Raw genomic sequence first — 20,156 nt, 5'->3', positions numbered from 1 at the left:
TATATATATATATATATATATATATATATAATAATATAATTATATATATATATAATAATATAATTATATATATATATATATATATATATATATATATATATATATATATATATAATAATATATATATATATAATATAAACAGAATAAAGTAAATCACCAATAACTTTCGCTTTTAATTAGTTTACGAGTTCCTCTAGGATACAATTTGTCGGATAATCGTACGATGAACAGGATCCGGTCGTGTTTTAATAACAAGTTACTTAGTATCTTCGGACAGGTACGACTATTCGGTATCATTTATACTATATGTATATATTTCTTCAGTCCTGTGTTTCCATATTTTTCAGTAACAAAAGTGATATCGTTAAATTCTATTCGAACAATCAACTGTACAGTAACGATCCATGATTTTTTGTCGACTTCGAACATTGAGATTCAAATGAAAATTCCGCACATTCACTGCAACGAAGGAAGGTCAACAGTGACCTTGAACGAGCACTTACGCTTACTATGTAATGTATCTTGACCTCAACAGTCACCGATGATCGCCGATTTCTAACGATAATCCAAGCGACATGAACGTAAAAATTGTTTAGCCGAAACGTGTCAGCCGGCGAATTCTTCGAAGCCCGAACACTCGAATCGAAAAGCATTCAAATATAGCCCGGTTGTTTTCTTGAAATCTAATGTACGCTCTGTATATCCTTTTGTGGCAGGTTCATATTATCAAGAGTGAGATGCAAGGGTGGATGCGGCGGGCTAAGGAGCGGAGCGGGGTGGGGTAGGGGGGGGTTGCTAGTTATTATAACGGAGGTGATTTTTATTTCAACAAAAATAACAATTTACATTGAACTGTTTTGATAATCATATTACCGTGTATGCTATACCTGTAGTTACTGTAGGCGGGGTATGCTCTCGCTCGCTATTAATTTTAGTTAATTTATCTGAATGAATCGCATTAATAGCGGGTTCGTAGGTAATATCGCTCCTTAGCTTTTCCTTAAGTGTTTTTAGTTTTTTCTTGTTACTTGTTCACGTGACATATCCTTTTCACTTTTGTTTGTCATCTGTCTCTGTCCGTCGTAAGAACTGTTCGAGGGACAATTCTCCACGGGGAGGAGGCTAAATACCTCGGCGTTGTCGTTTACTTTTCTTTCATCTATATGTACAGAGTTGTTTGCGTTAGAGGAGTGCCAAACAATAGACATCGATCTTCCATCGGGTTACGAACCAGCACGCACAGGTTCATCGAACACCGGAGAACGTTTCGACTATATCCATGCAACTCTCGAGAGAAGGTGGGAGATCGGGTGAACCTAGCAACTACTCCCTTCGCGTCTCTCCCCTACGGCGCGACATCAATTTTTACATTTAATACGTTCCGGACAGACCCGATAGACCTGGGCAAGTTTTAACAGAAGCGAAAACAGTTGGATCATCTTATTTGTCCAGGACGCGTTAAAATGATTTCGCACCGCAGTGGCACACTGAAGCACGAGAGTTCACGACATGATAGAAATGATAATTACAAATATCAAATCAGCATCTTATTGGATGGGTCAGGCTAAGGTGATTATCACTAACGATAAAATTGTCTTCTCAGACCTCTTTGCTTCATCTGGCTTGGCTACTTCGCCTAACTCCAGTGATTGCTCGTTTCCTGACGCTCGACAGACTTGTGCGTACGGGTTGATGCCTTACGATACGTTATGTCGTCTAGAAATTTCTATAGCTTTTAGATGATTTGCCTTTTGTTGCATCAACGATATAGTCGTGTACGTGTACGTGTGCCTGCGTGTGTCTCTTTCTCTCTCGTTTTCTCTGTCTCTAGTGTTTCCATTCTCTCTGTCTCCCATTCTTCAACCTTTCTCACATCTTTTACGCCTCTCGTTCTCTCTCTCTCTCTCTCTCTCTCTCTTTCTCTTTCTCCCCGCTATTTTTTCAAATATTAGGTACTGTTTAAAGAATTCAAATTTTACATGGTTACCAGTTTGTTAATGTCCAATGTATTTGGGCTGCGTTCCAATTTGAATTTTTCTGTTAGATCCAATAAGAGGATCATTATACTGCGGATTGACGTGACATTGATGTGACGTTTCTTACTGCGTGTCAGAATTTAAACAGATCCCTCTTGAGGCATCCCTTGTTCAAGTCAGCGCCGGAATCCGATATGCAGGATGATTTCGAAACTGTAAGAAGATATAACAAAGGTAACAGGATTGAAGACCGAAATAAAAACTGAACGCTTGTTGTTTTATATCTTTATGTCATCTGATTATTCATATTTGTTTTTCAATAGCACTTGAACACTGTCTGTATTTTCTTGATCTCGGTTCTTTGCTTCAGGTTTCTTCGATGTCCGTCTCATTTTGGGCTCTTAAAACGTAAACACACGTTGGATAGGCAGTTGCTAAGCAAGGACAACGTTCGTTTGCTGCGTTCTGTTTCGATAACTGGTGACTTTTGAACGGCAGAGATGAAACCAATTGGCTAATTGCAAGCGTTCGATAACCGAATGATGTGAGAAACGTGTAAAAAAAAAGAGAAAAAGAAAACAAGTACAAAACGGCCACGAGAATTCGAAATCTCCTCGGTCTCGTTGCCTTAAATACACTCTCTACTCGGATAATCTAGAAGAACAGACCGAACGAAACGGTGCGACTGTACGTTGCTTTGTGCGTGGTTGCACTTTGCAAGACCAAATTTTATCACAGAAATTTGATTCCTTGATTATTCGATTTCTTCCGTTATTTTACCATTTTCTATTTCTACTCGAAAAATAGTTATATCTTGTCGCAGTTTCTGGAATCATCCTGTACACAGGCTGTTTCAAAAACATCACGGGACCTACTCCGGCTTGCCGAAAAATACCGAGAAACATTTCTGTTTGTATTCAATATATCACGACTAGACTGTGGACGTTTATGCGAAATAAGATCCAAGTATAAATTTCTCAAATTAATTCATACACTCTCAGTTTCTTTGAATCTTTTCCATTTTCTTTTTTTTTTAAAGCCTAAACCTAATCATTTTTGACATAAATGCATGGAAATCCACAGTCTATCGACTATTCTCTCTAAGCAATTGTTAGAAAATGAAAAAAATGAAGTAACATTGTACAAACATTTCGTGTTAACCTAAGGTAAGATACGCAAAAACGCTCTTCGTGTGCGATTCGTCGTTTACACGTGTCCCGCATGCTATGGAACGCTCTGTACATGTTACTGGTGTGTCGCCGTGTACGTGCGCGCAAATCGGGAGACCACATTGTAAGACCACTGCATGCACACAGTGACGTCAGCGGAACGGTTAAACGACACAGGCACAAGGTTGCGACGGTAATGAAGAAGAAATTCCGGCATACGGATGAAACGTCGAACAATGTGTCGACTCATTTATCGTTCTTTGTCCCACCAAGTTCTGTTCACGGAAATGATGAACTTCTGTGTTGAATCGTTCCTCTCGTAAACTGGCCTAATAACATTATGACTTCGCAGAAAGGTCCACAGCCGCCCAGTGGTCGCGTTTCAGTGCGTTTCCCGGTTTTTCCTACGTCCCCTTTCGTTTCCATTCACGCCTATCCCCGCCTCTGGAAGCATTGGACAACGATAATTTTCAGTGTTTCGATATTTTTTTTTTTGTACAATTCAAGAAGATTTTATATCCAGTTGCCATTTGTTCGTACAATACAATAAAGCTTCGTGTGTAACGGTAACGACTGATTGTAAATCGCCCTTACGATCGGCACAAATAAATTGTTTTGTACATGTTTATGCGGGGCTGCAAAATTTTCCGTTCTATGCTTCACGCGAAATCGAATCTAGCCTCGAATATGCACACGCATTATAAGTACACACGTATTTTCAAATCGTAGTCTCGACTTTTTGTGTAACGTTAGTTTAATATAGATCGAGAAACAAATTACCGAAGTTAATGCTGGGAAGACGGCCATTCTGATAAAACTTTGTACACGTGTGTTCATCTTTCATTTACAACTACGAAAACGTGGGAACTGTTTCGTGTGAGTGTTCCTGGATGAGATTGTATACCTCGCGAGCTTGCGATCAAATTATAGTTGTTGCGTCAGTGAATTTATTATATTAATTATTTCTGGGCAGAATCAATATTTACGTTAAAGATAATCTCAATGCATGTTTCGATGATAATCGATGCCGGACGAATAAATAATACCGAGGTATGCAAATTATTAGATTCGATTATGGTATTCTCGGAATTTCTCGGCTTTTCTTGCACGAACGCCTCGAAATGATTGCGAATTAACTAATTAGAAGCTCGAAATGGTAATAAAGATCTGTATCGTTCTTTTCCTAAAAGAAACAGCTGTTTTAAAATAATGATCTCCTGTTATTCGAACTGTTTGAGTATTAACTTTATTATATCAGTTTCTTGGCATAGTGGATTTTCCATTGTATGTTTTCTTTTTTTTCGGTGTATCGATTCGAATTTAGTGAAATGCTATTGACCAGCGTGTAAATGAACCATCATCGATCACGATACATGCAGAATTCAATTTATACCGTTGCCATCGGCAGATACACGTTGAAAAAAGTTCTTGCAAACTGAACTCTGGTCAACAATTCTCTTTAATACGAGTGTAAAAATCGTATAAACATATCGATACGTTAATTATTACTTGCTATGCGACATATGCGTTTTTTCCGTTTAATTGTTTTGTTTTTTCTTTACACTGTCGTGACAATTACATAAGATAGTCAACAAAGATTCGACGTTCAGTGTAGATTCAACACCGAAAAATACAACAAATAACGTTTTCACACCGTATGTCCCAGTACACTGAATATCGAATCTGCATCCGGCGAAAGTATAGGAAATCGTAGGCAACTGGTTAATTAAAAGCAGAGAAATGCACGGTAAGTATTATAAATCAAACGATTAGAATGTACAAAACATTGGAACTGATATACATTCTCGAGCTTCAATGTTTCCAGAGAAAATGTTTTCCGAGCTGCGTTTAATCATTTGCACACCTCCGCGATGTCAGCCGTTCGCGGGCACGAGTTCTAGGGATGCTGTTGACAGCGTCGACTGTTAGACGAAAAGAAAAGGACAACGATGTATCGATGACACAACGAAGGTCGTACGCCGAGAGAGAGAGAGAGAGAGAGAGAGAGAGAGAGAGAGAGAGAGAGAGAAAACGGAAAGCGTGAAAACACCCCGGTCGTCGACAGAGAAACGCTTACGTAATATCCACGAGTGCGAAGCGAAGGTTCCTTTATTTACAAAGAATACTTGGATCAACTCGCAATCCCGACGTCCCCGACACGCATGATCGGCTCGTATTACAAACTATTTAGACTCTAAATGCAGTCTAAACTTTCGAGTATATTCCTCGTTCCGTTTCCCGAGAGGCGGGAACGTCCGAAACGAAAAAGATCAGTTTACACGTGTTATGTTTCCGGATTGATAAATGATAAATCCCGTCGATTCCCGATTCTCGAGGGGAACTATGTTTAGATCTTGAGAATCAACTTCGAGACACTGTCTGGCACGCTGGTAGAACGAGATGCTAACAGATTCTAGGTAACCGACGCTCACGCTCCGATTAACCCTACACGAGCACGTGGCCGGTCTCCCGCAACCCCCGTGCACTTTGTACACTGAAAACGCCGGACGTTCGTCCGATCTCAGATTTGCCAGTAAAATGAATATAATGCGACATTGAAATGGAGCGAAGATGATTATTACCATGCATACGTTCGTTCGTTCGTTTGTTCGACAATCCCCGGAATGGGCTGAGGCACTCAACATTATCCGACCAGATGCGTTTCAACCATATAAAAATGTGCGATCAAACAAACTACAGTAACGTGTATATGTACAGGGGTGCCTCCGGAGGTGGTAGCTCGTATAAGAGAGATAATTAGGCCAGAGAGAAAAGTCCTTTAAAAACTACAACTAAGGAGAAAGCAGATCTCCAGTCTGATAAATTATTTTAAATTTAATTATTAGGAGCAATAGTCTACCAATCGAACGGTTTATCAAGTTAAATATGAATTATACTAATGCCTGTTAAATGCATACTTCGATACCAAGCAGGATTATGCATTAAAAGTTAGTATTATTAATAATTTGGATAGCAATGTAATTTCTGTTGATTTGATTCTTTTCAGAAATTCTATGTTTAAAATTGGGAAAAGATGGTAATTTTTAATTGAGAGTACTTTGAAAATATTGAACGCGTTGACAGGACACTTTTTAGACCCTTTCTAGCTCTCTTAATAAAAGCATGTATTCCAGAGACACCATATATAGAGAGGTATGCAAATTATTACACTCGATGTAGTCTTTTCTCAATTTGCCAGATATTACAAAAATATAAAAAGATTGTAGTAGCAAAGCAGAAAAGTATTATTATATCATCAGATGGTTTCATATTTCGAAGAAGTTTCATTAGGTTACAGATTAAAATGAACAACAAGAGAATGTGATATAAATTTTGTCTTTCTTAAAAATAACTATTGTCAATACTAATAACCATGAGTTTTAACATCTGATTATGTATATTCATATTCTATTTTCTTTTCACAGTAGGTAACTATTGATTTAGTGAATTATTTAGAATTTCGTATAGCATTCATTGTATTTTGATTTTCTGGACAATAATCTGCACAGTAAATTATCTTCAAATCTTTCATGAAATAGTGTAGCGAATTATATTAATTTGTCGATTTAACAAGAAAAAAAAACAGTATTACGTGAATTACGGACAGTCAACGGTGTTGTATCATCAGCGTACAGATATTTTAAATAAAAATTCATTTTCTACAGAGATAGTTCTTATTTCGTACATTTTAAGCATTATATATAATTACATTTTTCATATGAAACGGAGTCGAATAATTTGCACCTCTCTGCATGTCAGCATGTACATGTCACGTTTAAACATACGTACAAAGAGGGAGCACACAGAGATACGCGTGTACGTGTGTATTGTTTCATCGTTCGTAACGTTTTGGTAAAAGCGACTTACGATTTTCGGGTGCAGCGATGTTGCGGTTAAAAAGCACGGTGTTGGTTGGTTGTCGGGTATCCGAATGACTAAACAAAGGAGCAGATCGCACGGTTCAACTTACGTTTGCATACAAATATAAAATTAGGCTATATAAAAATTCTTTACTTGTACACGTGTGTTGTTCTCTTCCAATGCGTTTCCATGTGAACGTGTTGTGTCTTGTATGTATAATGTTGTCTATACCAGTGTCACGTGTGTATGTTAAATTGTGTCATCGCGCATGTATACATGTGAGTGTGATTAAACTTATTCATGATAGTCAGAGCGTACATTCGGGTTTCAGAAAGTTACTTTTTTTTTTCTTTAATCAAATAAAATCGTATCTATTCGCCCGAGGACGACATTGACACATCGTCCCTCGATCGCCCGCATTATCTTCATCGATAAGAGAACGTAGTTCGGGAAGTATTCCCATAGTCAGTTCATGGCGTCTATCCCCTAAATGCTAGCTACATCACTTACGCTATAATCTAGATTCTTACAATAGCATACGATAAACTAGCCATCATATACCTACTAGCTCAACTTAAAAATTAATATTGTGTACTATGTACAACACTTAGAATTACACTTTTTTTCATTTTTCACTTAAAACCCACTTCACCAAGGAGAGAGAACAATTTGAAAGCGATTCTCGTCAGAACGGTGCCATTCCACTGTCCGCGCGCATGCGCGCGCGCACGCGCACACACCATTTCTCGTCCGCGTCGGGCTCGCCGCGGACTTTTCGGAAACTTACACACTCTCTTCTTCGCACTGATGCTACGGTTCAGGCTACTTTAATCCCAGACACATCACAGACTCATTCCAAAATAAAAACACGTATGCCTTTAAAGTTTCATCATTCTTTAACGGTTACATTTTCATTTATGTACAAAAAGAAGCGTCTCCATTTGTGAATTTGGGCTAGCCTGGACGTTCCACGGGTCGACGTCTATATCGTGAGTGTGGATCATCTGAGACGCAACTCCGGCGTCGATCGAAAACATTTCTATGAACCGCGAAAACAGTATGTGATCTTCGAAGGTTGTCAACGCATTGAGGGTATTCGACGTATCGAAAAAAAGGGAAAATCATGAAAGAACAGAATTTCTTCTGACCGACATCGCTGTATCGTTTTTGTTGTTTCTAAATTCGATTGTATTTAAAAAAAAAACACACACACACATATACACATAACGATACGTGAAAATTCGTACAGAACATTTAGTAATTTTCGTTATCGAGTTTGCGGCAATGGTTCTGATATCATCGTTTCTAAAAGCAACGAAAATTAAAATTCCTCGTATCTCTGGCACTCACATTCTGAGTATGCTTGGAACGCGCTTCTTTCAAACGAAGTAGTAACAGAGATGTGAATATAACAGAGCGTTCGATGTAGCCGGGACAGTACATATTTCCTTTTTATTACGTGTCAATATGACGATATGTAATGCGTAAAAAAATATTAATTATTGTTTAAAATTACACTACGGTTTTACGTTTAAACGAAGACCATTTCGCGATATGCGGGCGCGTCTCATTAAAACATTGCTCTCGTAAAACGTTTCGATCATTTTGCGTACTGCGCGGGGGAGCGAGGACAGCGATTTCTTGCTAAAAATATAATGGGAATACGAAATTTATAAAATAATAAACTGTATGTAAAACAAATCATCATGTTATATAATCTCCGTTTGCGAATTTATGAATAAAAATGTGATAGGTAGGATGTGCAGAGGAGTGGGGAGGGTATAAAGTAGGACAGAAGTGAAAAAACGAAAAGAAAAAGAAATGAACGAAATGAATAGGGAAAAAAACTGAATCTCCTCAATGCGATCAAAACCTGACGATCAGTAAGAACGGCGACGGGTAACGCCCGACAAACATTGCTAATCGTGAAACGTTCAATCGTTTATCGACGTCTGCGTGAGACTCTCGTCAAGATAAACAAAGTGCATAAATACCCTAAGAAACTTTGTCACAGCGTGTCGATCTGTACGTGGCTAAATTATTAGACTATCAATCCTCGTCAGAAAGTGGTTCGTACTGAGCTGAAAGCAACGGCGCCGGCTCGGCTTGCATTTGTTCGGATTTAGTCACGGAAGCGGAACCGGAAGTCGGGGGTGGTGGTGCTGGCGGCGGACCAGTGTGCACTCCTAACGCACTGAATGGATAGAAGGTGGTTGTAGGAGCTGGCGCGGGTGGTTGGGGATTTTGATTCGGTGTCCCGTCGACCATCATCTCTGCGCCGGAAGGGCTCTCGATGTTCCCTCCTATCTTCTCGTCCTTTTCTCCACTGGCAACGTTCCCTCCGTTCCTGTCCCCTGCGTTACCACCTTTATCGTCTTCGGATGTACGCATTACTTCAACGATCTTGTTCTTCACGTAATCCAACGGCGAAAGATGAGGCTTGTTGGAAGGGGTTCCGGAAGTCGATGTGGCAGTGGTTGTTTCATATAAGCGACGCCCGTAATGATTGGTACCCGCTTCCGGTGGTGACACGGGTTCGACAGAGTGAAATTGTTGCTTTCCTACAGAAGACGCTGCCTGCTGGTGTTGCTGTTGCTGTTGTTGTTGTTGTTGTTGTTGTTGTTGTTGTTGCTGCTGCTGTGATTGCTGCTGAGTGACGCGGATTATCTGACGCTCGTCTCCAGCTTTTATGGAATCAGACTCATTGGCTTTTCGTCTTTTCCATTGGTCTTCCGAGATTTGGTACCTGAACGAATTACGGATGTTTTAGCAAAAGGATTTTGATGATGTTTAACAAAGAGTTCAGGTTTTTCCACAATACTCACCCGCTATACGATCTGTAGGAGGGATGCGGTGGACCGTAATCTTTGGAGACAATGTGATCTACGTGCTCGCCAAGAGTAATCGGCTTATTTCCACTTCCGTTACCGCTGGCGCCACCAGTACCACTGTTGCCTCCGTTACCTTCACCCGCAGGACTATGTGCCATCCCATTAGGTTCTGCCGGAGCTTCCCGATGGAATCCCTGAAAAGTTTTCTATCGTATAAAACACATCCGTATGCGTGTCCGACGTAGAGACTGTTCAAAGTGTACGAGGGACCACGAGAAGAATTACAACATACCTGGAAAAGACGATCGCCTGGTCGTTGAGGCTGCGAATTACCGCCAGTGTTATCCACGCTCTGATTAATTTGATGAGTTATGATAGCATCTATTAGACTGGCAGCAGTTAAAGTAGACGCTGAATCGTTCTGCTGCTGGTTCGAGGATTGACTCTGTCGAGACGACGATTGTTGTTGCTGCTGTTGCTGTTGTTGAGATTGTTGTGGTTGTTGAAGTCTCGAAGATTGAGTGAATCCACTGCTCATTAACCTGCTGGCATCCCTATCAAGCTGTTGCTGCTGCTGGTCTCTATACATTTGAGCTATATGCCTCCTTTCAGCCTCCATTCTCTGTTGCTGTTGTATATGCTGCTGTTGTATAAGCTGTTGTTGTTGTTGTTGTTGCTGCTGCTGCATATGCATATCTCTTTCTCTCTGCTGTTGCACGGCCAATCGATGCTCCTGATGTTCCTTCTCCCTCTGAGCAGCGGCTGCAGCCATTTGTTGGTGAAGTTCCTTCTCTCTCTGTTGATGGACGGTAAGACGGTGTTCGGGGTGCTGTATATCCTTTTCTCTTTGCTGCATCGACAGCCTATGCTCGACGTGTTGAGCGTCCTTTTCCCTTTGTTGTGCCAGTCTGTGCTCCTGCTGTTGGATTTCCTTTTCTCGTTGCATTCTATATTCTTCCTTTTCACGCATATGAACTAATTCACGTTCTCTTTCTCTATCTCGTTGGTGATGGTGGGCCGCCGCCATTCTGTGATCCGCTTGATGCATAGCCAAGCGATGTTTATCACCATAGCGGTCGGCCAGTAGCCTGTCCGCCATGGTCTTGCCAAGACCCTCGTGACTGCTACTGACAGAGGCGGGATGGCTGTGCGGATGGGGAACTGGAAGACTGGGTTGTTGTACGGCGACGTCCACTAAACTGGAAAAAGCTTCCAGTCCCGGTGGCGGAGGCGGATAATGCATCTGTTTCTGAGGATTATGCCTCTGGATGACTCCTTGCCGCGTCTGCGTATGCGACTGCGGGGGTGGTGTGTTAGTATAGTACATCGTCGACGTCGGCGGCTCGTTCTTATTGCCTCCTTCCGACGTGCCGCTACTCCGGCTGCGCGCGTGCATTTGTTGGCTGGTTATGTAGTCGTTCATGATGATCTGTCGCGAGGATAACTGTTGTTCCATCGTATAACTCGGCGGTGGTCGACTGGGGTAAGAATTGTATTGATTGCTATGCGTCACTACTACCGCCGCGGTTCCTGCTTGACTCTGGCCCTGTCCGGGAATGTTGCCTGTCGTCACGGGCGAGTGTCTGATAGTTCTATGATAGTCATACATAGGCGCTCGTTTATCCACCGCGAAGGGATGGACCGGTGTGCCTTGGGTTATCGAACCTGTCTCTTTGGGTCCTTGATTACTGGGGGCATTCACCGCACTCGCACCACTGGCAACGTTCGGTGTCCCAGGAGCATTGCCAGGATTTCCTGGGGGCGTCATTTGTCTGAGAAGACCGTCATAACGTGTACTGGAGACCGGTGTACCATGCGTGATGGAGCCACTCTTGTGTCCAGGCGTTCCTATAGTGCTCAATTTTGGAGATAATTTCGGGTGTGGCGGTGGCACGGTAACCTTATTCATTTTCGGTGTAAGTGGCGCTTGTGGTCGCGGCGAAGGAGCATAAACCAATGGACTCTTCGCCCCACGACTTTGCTCTGGATGAGCGTGAGGATGGTAGTAAGCACCTGGAGGAGGTTCTGGCCGGTAAAGGGCAACCGTTGGCGGCTTGTGAATCGTCAAGGAATGGTTATATTCTTGTTGTTGCCTTGGCTTCTTAATACTCAGGTCCAGCGTGCCTTCCGTCTCACGAAGCGCTTGTTGAACTTGCATCACGATCAGCCCTTCCTTTGGAATCAGATCCGAGGACGAAGACTGACTGGTTGATGCCGCTGGAGGACAAGGGGTTATTGTTGCTTGCATTTGGGCTGAAACAGTATCTGAATACAGTTCATTTTCCTAGAGAAGATACGAGTAATCTGTTCGACACGCTGACTGCTATGACAATTTTGTGATTCGTGAAAAATACAAAAGTGGCATAGCAGTCAGCGTGGAAAGCGTTCATGTACATTCGATTTACCAAGTTGTTGGGGACTAGGTGCGGAACGATGGGGACCGTGATGGGGACCGGATACCACCGACAGAGTTGCCAAATTCGAATCCCTAGACATGGTCGTGTTTGCCATAGAACTCGACGGCTTGTATTCCCTCACAAAAGTGATATCGTTCCGGTGATCTGTCTTCAGTATACTAGATATCGTTGGCGTACCAGAGTTCACTGGCACCGAGGAACCACCTGTACTGGCTGGGCTGTTGGGATTGCGTTTCAGTTGCATCTCGATAACGCCAAGCATAAGGTCTTTAACGGTGAGTGGGTTTGAGTTGCTGGTGGTTGAGGGGGGCGAATGCGACGTCGGTGGTAGCTGCTGGTGCGACTGTTGGTGTTGCTGTTGAAGCGGCGTCGTATTGTTGGCGGTGGTCAATGTCACAACGACGCTGCTATTGTCTAAATCGACGCCTCCCTGACCCTCGTCCGCCGTCTCCTGAAACAATCAGCGAACCTCTATCAGACGGCCCTATCAAGATACAAACTTTCGTCTTTATTTAACATTTCAGAAGAAAAACGAACCACCGCAGCGGGTTCTGATAATGGTCAAAATAATGTAAGGCCACCCCACGTCCTTCCTTGGTCTCAGAAACAAAAGGAAAACTTGGTCTTACCGTGGCCGAGCTATCGTAGTCTTCTCTAGTGCCAGCTGAAGCAGCGTTGCTACCTCCGCTGGTGGAAGACTGTTGCGACGAACCTATGCTCACCGGTGGCACCAAAGATACCACAGCAATGTCTGCCAGCTTGTCGCCAAGCTTCTGATCGGTCGCTCGCGAGAAAGATATAGGCAAATTTGTAGAAGAACCCGGTGTACCTGGCGTTCCACTCGACATGTTATTCGCTGGACTACCTGCGCTGGCTGTGTCGCTCGAGTCATGAACCTACAAATGAGAATCACAACGTATAGTTAGTTTCTAACTCATCGAGTAGTATCAGTTGAAAGTTAAGTGATAAATTCTATTATATCTTCTGTTTGCTAAACTATTCGCATACCGAATCTTTTGGTAAGAAATTTGTAGGCAATGAAGGCAAGAGATGATCTTGCTTTGTAACATCCACTTTTTTCTAATGGAAAAACTGGACAATTCGTGTACAACAACGACAATGAACGAACACTAACCGCTAGCTCGTCGCAGCTACTCGTACTGCTACCGCTCTCTTCCTCGTCTGTCAAGCAAGGTCTCCTCTCTTCGCCCAAAGACTGATAATACTCAGCGACCATTTGGTCCAAGCTCAGTTTCTTCCGGTACGCAAAGTAGTAGTTCTTGCACTGATGGTTCGTCTTGCCGGGTATTTGCTCGGCGACTTTCAACCAGTTGGTGCCGTGTTCTCGGAGTGCTCTCCTGAGCTGGTCGAGTTCCTCGTCTGTCCATTGCCGAGCCATGGAATCGGTTGTGTCTTCAGCGACCTCGGCGCTACCGGTTAAATGGGGCGCCAGACGTCGGGATATCCGATTGAAGCAGGCTGAACAGCATTTCGTTGCGTTGTTCGGTATTTCTGCAATAAGCGAATCGTTCGTTAAGTCGATTGTTTCACGGATTACATACCATATCGGACTTTATTATAGAAATATGAAGACACTCACGGAACTCTTGAATGATCGGATCACGAATCTCAGCAGGTAGATCAAGCCACTTGGCAGGCAACGCTCTCAGCCGTTTCACTCTGGTCTTAGAACTGGCGTTGTTCAGGTTCGGGCAACCAGGCAGAGGACACGCGGTGTAGCGTCCCCTAACTGCTTTGCACCTGCAGGTGTTGCAGACGCGGGCACCGGGTGCTACCTGATCCTCTCGCAGCCCGTACTGGGACGCCTGACTTCTTGGCAGAGCTCGGCTCTGCGCGCTACCTTCTACCGCGTTCTGGCAAACCGTGCAGGCGTGAGGTCCGATCTGTCTGCTGCCTTCTGGAAAAGAAACAGACATTGGTCTCATTAGTGGGCTATATCGTGAAAGAAAATAGACGATGATTGCATTAAAATTGCTAACATAGGTTTTACCGACACTTTCGATCTGGATACGAATCACTTTCTGAACATGACTGGACTTGCTAATTGTCGTGCAATAAACGATCGAATTAATACAAAATATATATTTGTTGGATTACACGTAAATCCGGAAGCGTGACTATTCTCTGTCACCTAAATTATGAAGCCAGATGAATAATAAGTCTTTCATATACATAATGTGGTCCTACAGAGGAAAAAAAAGTGGAACTAAGTTAGACCGTTGTCGACCAAGTCTGATGGAATGTTGTTGATGAGGTCGGTGTCGATGGAACCGGTAACAGCGACGTTAAACGTAACCCGATGAGCAGAGGCGGATGAACGTATCAAAAAAAGGTACGACTATTTTCGCGTCTTCTTCGCGATCGAGTTAAGTGAGCAGAGTTAATCATGACGGAGAAGGAACTCGAGCGAAAACATGAGAACCCCGTCCGGTGTACAGGAGAGAGCACGCCCCCAACCCAGACCCGTCCCTGCAACATGGAAAAAGGATGGAAGAACGGGAATATGAAGGGAGAGGAGAGTAGGCGGGAGGAGCGGCGAGTTAGCGCATGGAAACGGAGCGAGAAACAGAATAATTACCGAGACTTTGCTGGTTAACTAATTAAGGGTGGCCAATTAAAAAGTTCTCTCGCCCACGCTCGCAAACATTGGCGCAGAGAGGTAAGAGACATGGTAAAATCGCTTTGATGGTTTTACCCGCGATGCTGGGCCGGCCCACAGCCTGAAAAATTTACGTTTATTCTCCTGACAATTATCGCGAATCGCGGCCTCATTTGCTGAGTAGTCGACCGAGTAAAAAGCCGTTTTTTGAACTAGAAAAATCTATTCGAATATTCAGGAGTTACAGGGACGTTTCAATATCAAACACCCTTTTTAATATTCGGTGAATCCTCCATATAGTTTTCAATGTGCTCGTCACTTTATGATTGATAAATTTTCTAATTCGCAAGCAATGTAGATCGCAGGTTTTATTAAACTTTTTACAGTTTCCCCGTCTACGAAATATATTTGCCCGACTTTGTTACGTCTACACACAATGTGCGATGAGTTTTACGGAAAATACAGATTCTGGAGTTTACAGAGTACACAAACTTTCTAGCTACCGACGGGCTATTTATTTATCCATTGTTTATCGATCCTGGTTTCTCGCAACGACCAGCACAAATATGCTCCTAGACGTTTGTTTAAAATGATACAACGGTACCGAAATATAACTGGGCGGCGGATTTCATGCATTCATAATGAAAATGGCTGTTTGCTACGCGAAACTCTAGAAAGATTAAAAACATTTACTGCTTTCGACCAATTAAAATGACTGAAGCTAGTATTTATTTGATATACTAATCTAATCAATTTCAATCTCAAATCTTTCCACGGTTTCAGATATCCAGACGACGATCGAAATTGAATATTTCGTTCTTTTCGCGTTCAACAGTGTTTTAACCTTTTAGGCACGACGCGCCACTATAGTGGCTTCCGCGGATGTCATCTCTCTGGACGACGCGCCACTATAGTGGTTTGCTCTAGTAGCTCACTCGCTCATCGTTTGAACCAAATAATCGCCTTCGTATGCATTGTTTCACATTTCTTTTGTCTTCACATCGATTTACAACAGTCTACAGGGTGTCCCAAAAATGTCTCGCAATCCGGAAATTGCGGGTTCCTCGGATCATTTGAAGCAACTTCTTCCTTTACAAAAATTTTCTCCGAGGCGCCGTTAACGAGTTATCAATGAAAAACAGTGACCAATAACAATCGAGTACGGCTGACGCGAGGCGGCCCAGCCAAGCAGCGCGCGAAGCCCAGTTCCGCTCATTGGCTCGATCGCCACGCGCCAGCCGAACTGGCCTCTCATTGGTCACTGTTTTTCGTTAATAACTCGTTAACGGTGCCTCGGAAAAAATTTTTGTAAAGGAAAAAGTTGCTTCAAATGGCCTGAGGAATCCACCACTTTCGGATTGCGAGACATTTTTGGGACACCTTGTATATACAGACAGAATATACAGTATCAGACTCTGTACAGTACATATCAGACTCTGCCGTCCAGAGAAGTAGCCTCGCACAGAATTCAGCCGTACCTAAAAGGTTAATAAACTCAACTAGTGCAAATACTCTAGTTTACATTAACTGTCTCGTCTCCTTAGATCAACTACAGTATTCCCATTTGTTATTCTCGAAACGTTAGAATTGCAACATTTATCATTGATTCTTGGCAATCATTCGCCAATTGCCCTTAGAAATATTGAAAATACCGGCACGTTGAGAAACACTGCTCTAAATGGAATCGCGTAGAGTTTAGCACAGCATTCGCCGATTCGCGCGTTGAGCTCTTTACGCGATAATCTCCGGAGAGCTGTCAGGTCGGTCCTCTGTCTTTGAAAACAGGTGGAGAGAATTATTGTTGACGCAGGGAACGCCGGCTATATTGACCGGATACGGCGAAGAGAAACGGAAGGGATCCCGGAGGAAGAATCGGATGCCGGGCAATCATATAAACGCCATATGCGAACACGTTCGCGACACTGATTGGCAGGTAATCCCCGGAGCAAGAGAAATTGCCTCCAATAATATGACCGGCTGCGCCGACCTGCCACCAAGACTAATTTTATGCTACTTGTCCGAAACTGGACGGATTAATTGACCGAAAGGGGTGGCGTCGCCATATCACCCGAGTCCAACCGTTCTCAATTATTAACGCGCAAATGCCGGACGATTTTCCTATGTTTTGCCAACGATGTCGAGGTCAGCGCTGTGCAAACTGTGCGTTAGCTTATTTCCCGACCGCCGAATTTTGTTTCCATACACCGACGAACCCCAACTGCAACTTCGCTGATTCTGCATGCCCCACTCTATCCGCTTTTTGAGGAAAAAAAACTGTATTTTAAGAATTTTTTTTACTTTTTTTTATAATATTCTAATCGTTTAAGGAAAATCGTACGTAGTTTGAATAAATGTACAGTCGCCCGCAAAAGTGTTCGCATACCTGTTAAAACTCACGTCACTTTTTTGAAACTGGATTAAGTGACTTGAATTTTGTTCAGATGATAGAACTATTGCTTGGAATGGAAAGAAAAAATTGAAAACCCTCGTTTTTAAACTTTTTTATCTGAGCCTATGAAGAAATTTTTAAAAATGCCTTTCGTAGATCTTGGTAACTTATATGTGTGCTAACTAATATCTGAGAATTTGATCGAAATCGGTTAACTCAGAGTTAAGCTACAGGCATCGGAGGATTTTAAAAACTGCAGATTTCTTACAGTTTTTGGCCAAAACCGTGATAAAATTGTGACTTTTGCAATCTTTAATTTATTGTAACTCATATAACATGCATATAAGTTACCGAGATTTACGAAAGACATTTTTTAAATTTTCGTTATAGGCTCAGATAAAAAAGTTAAAAACCAGAGATTTTTATTTTTTCTTCATTTCAAGTAATAGCAAAATTAAAAAAAAAAAGCATTTCAGTCATCGTCCAGTAGACTAGTCCCACTATCATTTAAAAAAAGTTCAAGTCATTTACTTCAGTTTTTATTGCATTTTAAAAGGTGTATGAACACTTTTGTAGACCGCTGTACCATTTTACGTAACAATATACAGTGGCTCACAAAAATATTGGAATACCTTTCAAAACAGAATAAATTTCTTCAAAATTGAACAAAATGACTTGAATTTTATTTGAGATGTTAATGAGACCAGTTTACTTCACAATCTCTAGATTCAAAAATTACAATTGATTGAAACGACAGAGAAAAGATAAAAAACTCACGGTTTCTTTTCTAAAAGTTAAAGAAAGATCTTTATAATTTCAGCAAATCGTAAAAGAGAAAATCGGAAACCAGTGATATCAACTCTCGTTTAATATTCCAAATGTCAAAAAATTAAGTAATGAGTTCATAATTAGACTGCGGGTTTTATGAATTTATGGTAAAAATGAGTTAATTTAAAACAGTGGTAAGATTAAAAGAAACTGAGGACGTTGACGTATTATTTTGAACACGTTAAAATTGTTAAAGAAAGAAAAAAAACTTGTGTTTGGTTCCTATGCCTTGCAGATACTGTAGCAAAATTTTTATTTCGGATAAAGATCCGCCGTCTATTCGTAAGTTTTTCGATTCTTGCGAATGGAACAGTTTGGACTCGATTAAAACTGAACCATAAACCTCGTCTGTCAAACTTTCCTTCAGAAATTCGACGGTAGAGCTTGCACGCCGCAGAAAAGAGAATTGTAGGCGGAGCGAAGGGTGGAGGAAGCAGTAAGTCGCAGGAGAAAGGGTGCGCGAGAGGAGGATCCCACCCTTTTGTGAGGCGTGCAAGGTACAATGTACCCGTTGTCGTCCGTTTCGAGCCGACTTGATTAGCAAGTAGCTAATGTCTGCTCGCACCGACACCGATTTATTTCTTCTCTCTTTTTCACCGTTCCCTCTAACCACTTGGTTAATCGCTCGAACAAGGGACAGGATTCTTCCGATTTGATGGCGTTTGTCCCGCACAGCCTCGACCGCTGGGACACACCGGCGAAAAACAGCGACTGAGGAAACGGCGGCAATTCGCGTTCTTTTTCCCGTTTTTTCAGATTGTTCATTTCGCAATTAACCCATTGACCTGCAATTTTCTTCGAATTTTGTTCGCAAGACGATGTGTTTGACTCGGGATGAAACGTGTTAGCTGCGGCAGTTGTTTCGCAAGAGATTTGCATTTTGTACGAGTACAATAAACGAGACGCATTATTTCGAGTAAATTACACGCGACGAACCTATATATTTCATTGTGCTATAAAACTACCGGACACGCTGTGTTCTACGTACATACGTTATCGATAGAATTCGTACAACAATAACATTGGATTAGAAGGAATGCAAAAATCAGAAGGTAACTCTTAATAACGAATAATTTCTCCATGAATAAAATTACATTCGAATAAATTCTTCGGATAACGTTTTAATTCGTTATTTGAATGAAATATGCTCGCGAAACTCTGATTTATATTACACATTAACATAAATAAAAGCAGCGAATACGAGCACACTCGGAGTAAATTAAATGAGCTAACATTTCATGTATATTAATATATATTTGAAAGTGGCATAGGTCACTTTTTCAAAAAAATCGAGTTAATGGTAACACTAATTACAATTGAACGGTATCTTTTCATTTTTGTCGCAGGGGTTACTGCGACGGTTTATATAAAATAATCCGAGAGAGTTTTTTTGGTTTTTATATAACGAGAACTTTAATATAACTTGTAACAAAAGGCGATGAGGTACAGTGTGTAGAAGGTAAAGGTAAACGAGTGACGGATGATACAGAAACACGTTGAGAGTCGGAGGAAAACTTGCTAACTGACTTCTCCCGGTCGAGAGGTCCTCGTATTTATTGGTAAGGGAAAGTCCTTGGGAAGGGCGAAGGCCTTTCCCGAAGATTTTCCGACCGGGGTGATCCGGGACCTATGGTCCGAAGCTGTGTCCCAACGTTTTTATTGTTTTATTGCGGTGTGTACGCCTTGCGTCGGGAAAACCCGAAAAAGGCATATGTACACCCCGCTTTTGAAGGACGTGTCTTTTTATGTCTGGTCCGCCACACATTTAAAAAAAATTTGCAATCAATAAGTTGAGAACTATTGAGATTTGTTCGAGAGAAGCTTTGCTAATTAACGGTATAACAAACATGTTTATTTTGAAAGTGGCGTAAGTCGCTGTACTCAGGAAATTAATTGCGGGGCTTAGTGTAAAAGAAATAGAAACGTGTGATAAGTGTGTGTGTGAAGTATTGTTTTGAATTATTTTCAATATTTTTAAAGAAGTTGTGATCACTGGACTTATTTCTATAAGTGCGAAAGAGAATAGTGCAGTTTTGTAAATTATATTATAGTGATGTGGCGGCTA

General features: G+C 41.8%; 1 protein-coding gene across 7 annotated transcripts in view; it reads right to left on the bottom strand.

Annotated features, from left to right (window-relative positions):
• Positions 1–293: 293 nt before the first annotated feature.
• Smr (nuclear receptor corepressor smrter) overlaps positions 294–20,156 on the bottom strand; it is a 70,812-nt gene continuing 50,949 nt past the window's right edge. For 3 of the 7 annotated variants that reach the window (XM_033475841.2, XM_033475844.2, XM_033475846.2), the window contains 7 exons: positions 13,855–14,172; positions 13,390–13,766; positions 12,884–13,150; positions 12,243–12,705; positions 10,130–12,102; positions 9,832–10,031; positions 294–9,752 (listed from right to left, as the gene is read on the bottom strand). In XM_033475841.2, coding sequence (XP_033331732.2) covers positions 9,056–9,752; positions 9,832–10,031; positions 10,130–12,102; positions 12,243–12,705; positions 12,884–13,150; positions 13,390–13,766; positions 13,855–14,172 — 4,295 coding nt within the window. In that variant the 3' untranslated portion in view covers positions 294–9,055. The remainder of the gene's footprint in view (positions 9,753–9,831; positions 10,032–10,129; positions 12,103–12,242; positions 12,706–12,883; positions 13,151–13,389; positions 13,767–13,854; positions 14,173–20,156) is intronic. The other 4 variants (XM_033475845.2, XM_076528602.1, XM_033475843.2 and 1 more) reach the window with 3 other exon arrangements.

The sequence above is a fragment of the Megalopta genalis genome, chromosome 2 (genome assembly GCF_051020955.1).
Source record: "Megalopta genalis isolate 19385.01 chromosome 2, iyMegGena1_principal, whole genome shotgun sequence".
In the NCBI taxonomy this organism is placed as follows: domain Eukaryota; kingdom Metazoa; phylum Arthropoda; class Insecta; order Hymenoptera; family Halictidae; genus Megalopta; species Megalopta genalis.
The sequence above is the reverse complement of the archived record's forward strand: the minus strand, read 5'-3'. Positions and strand labels throughout refer to the sequence as shown.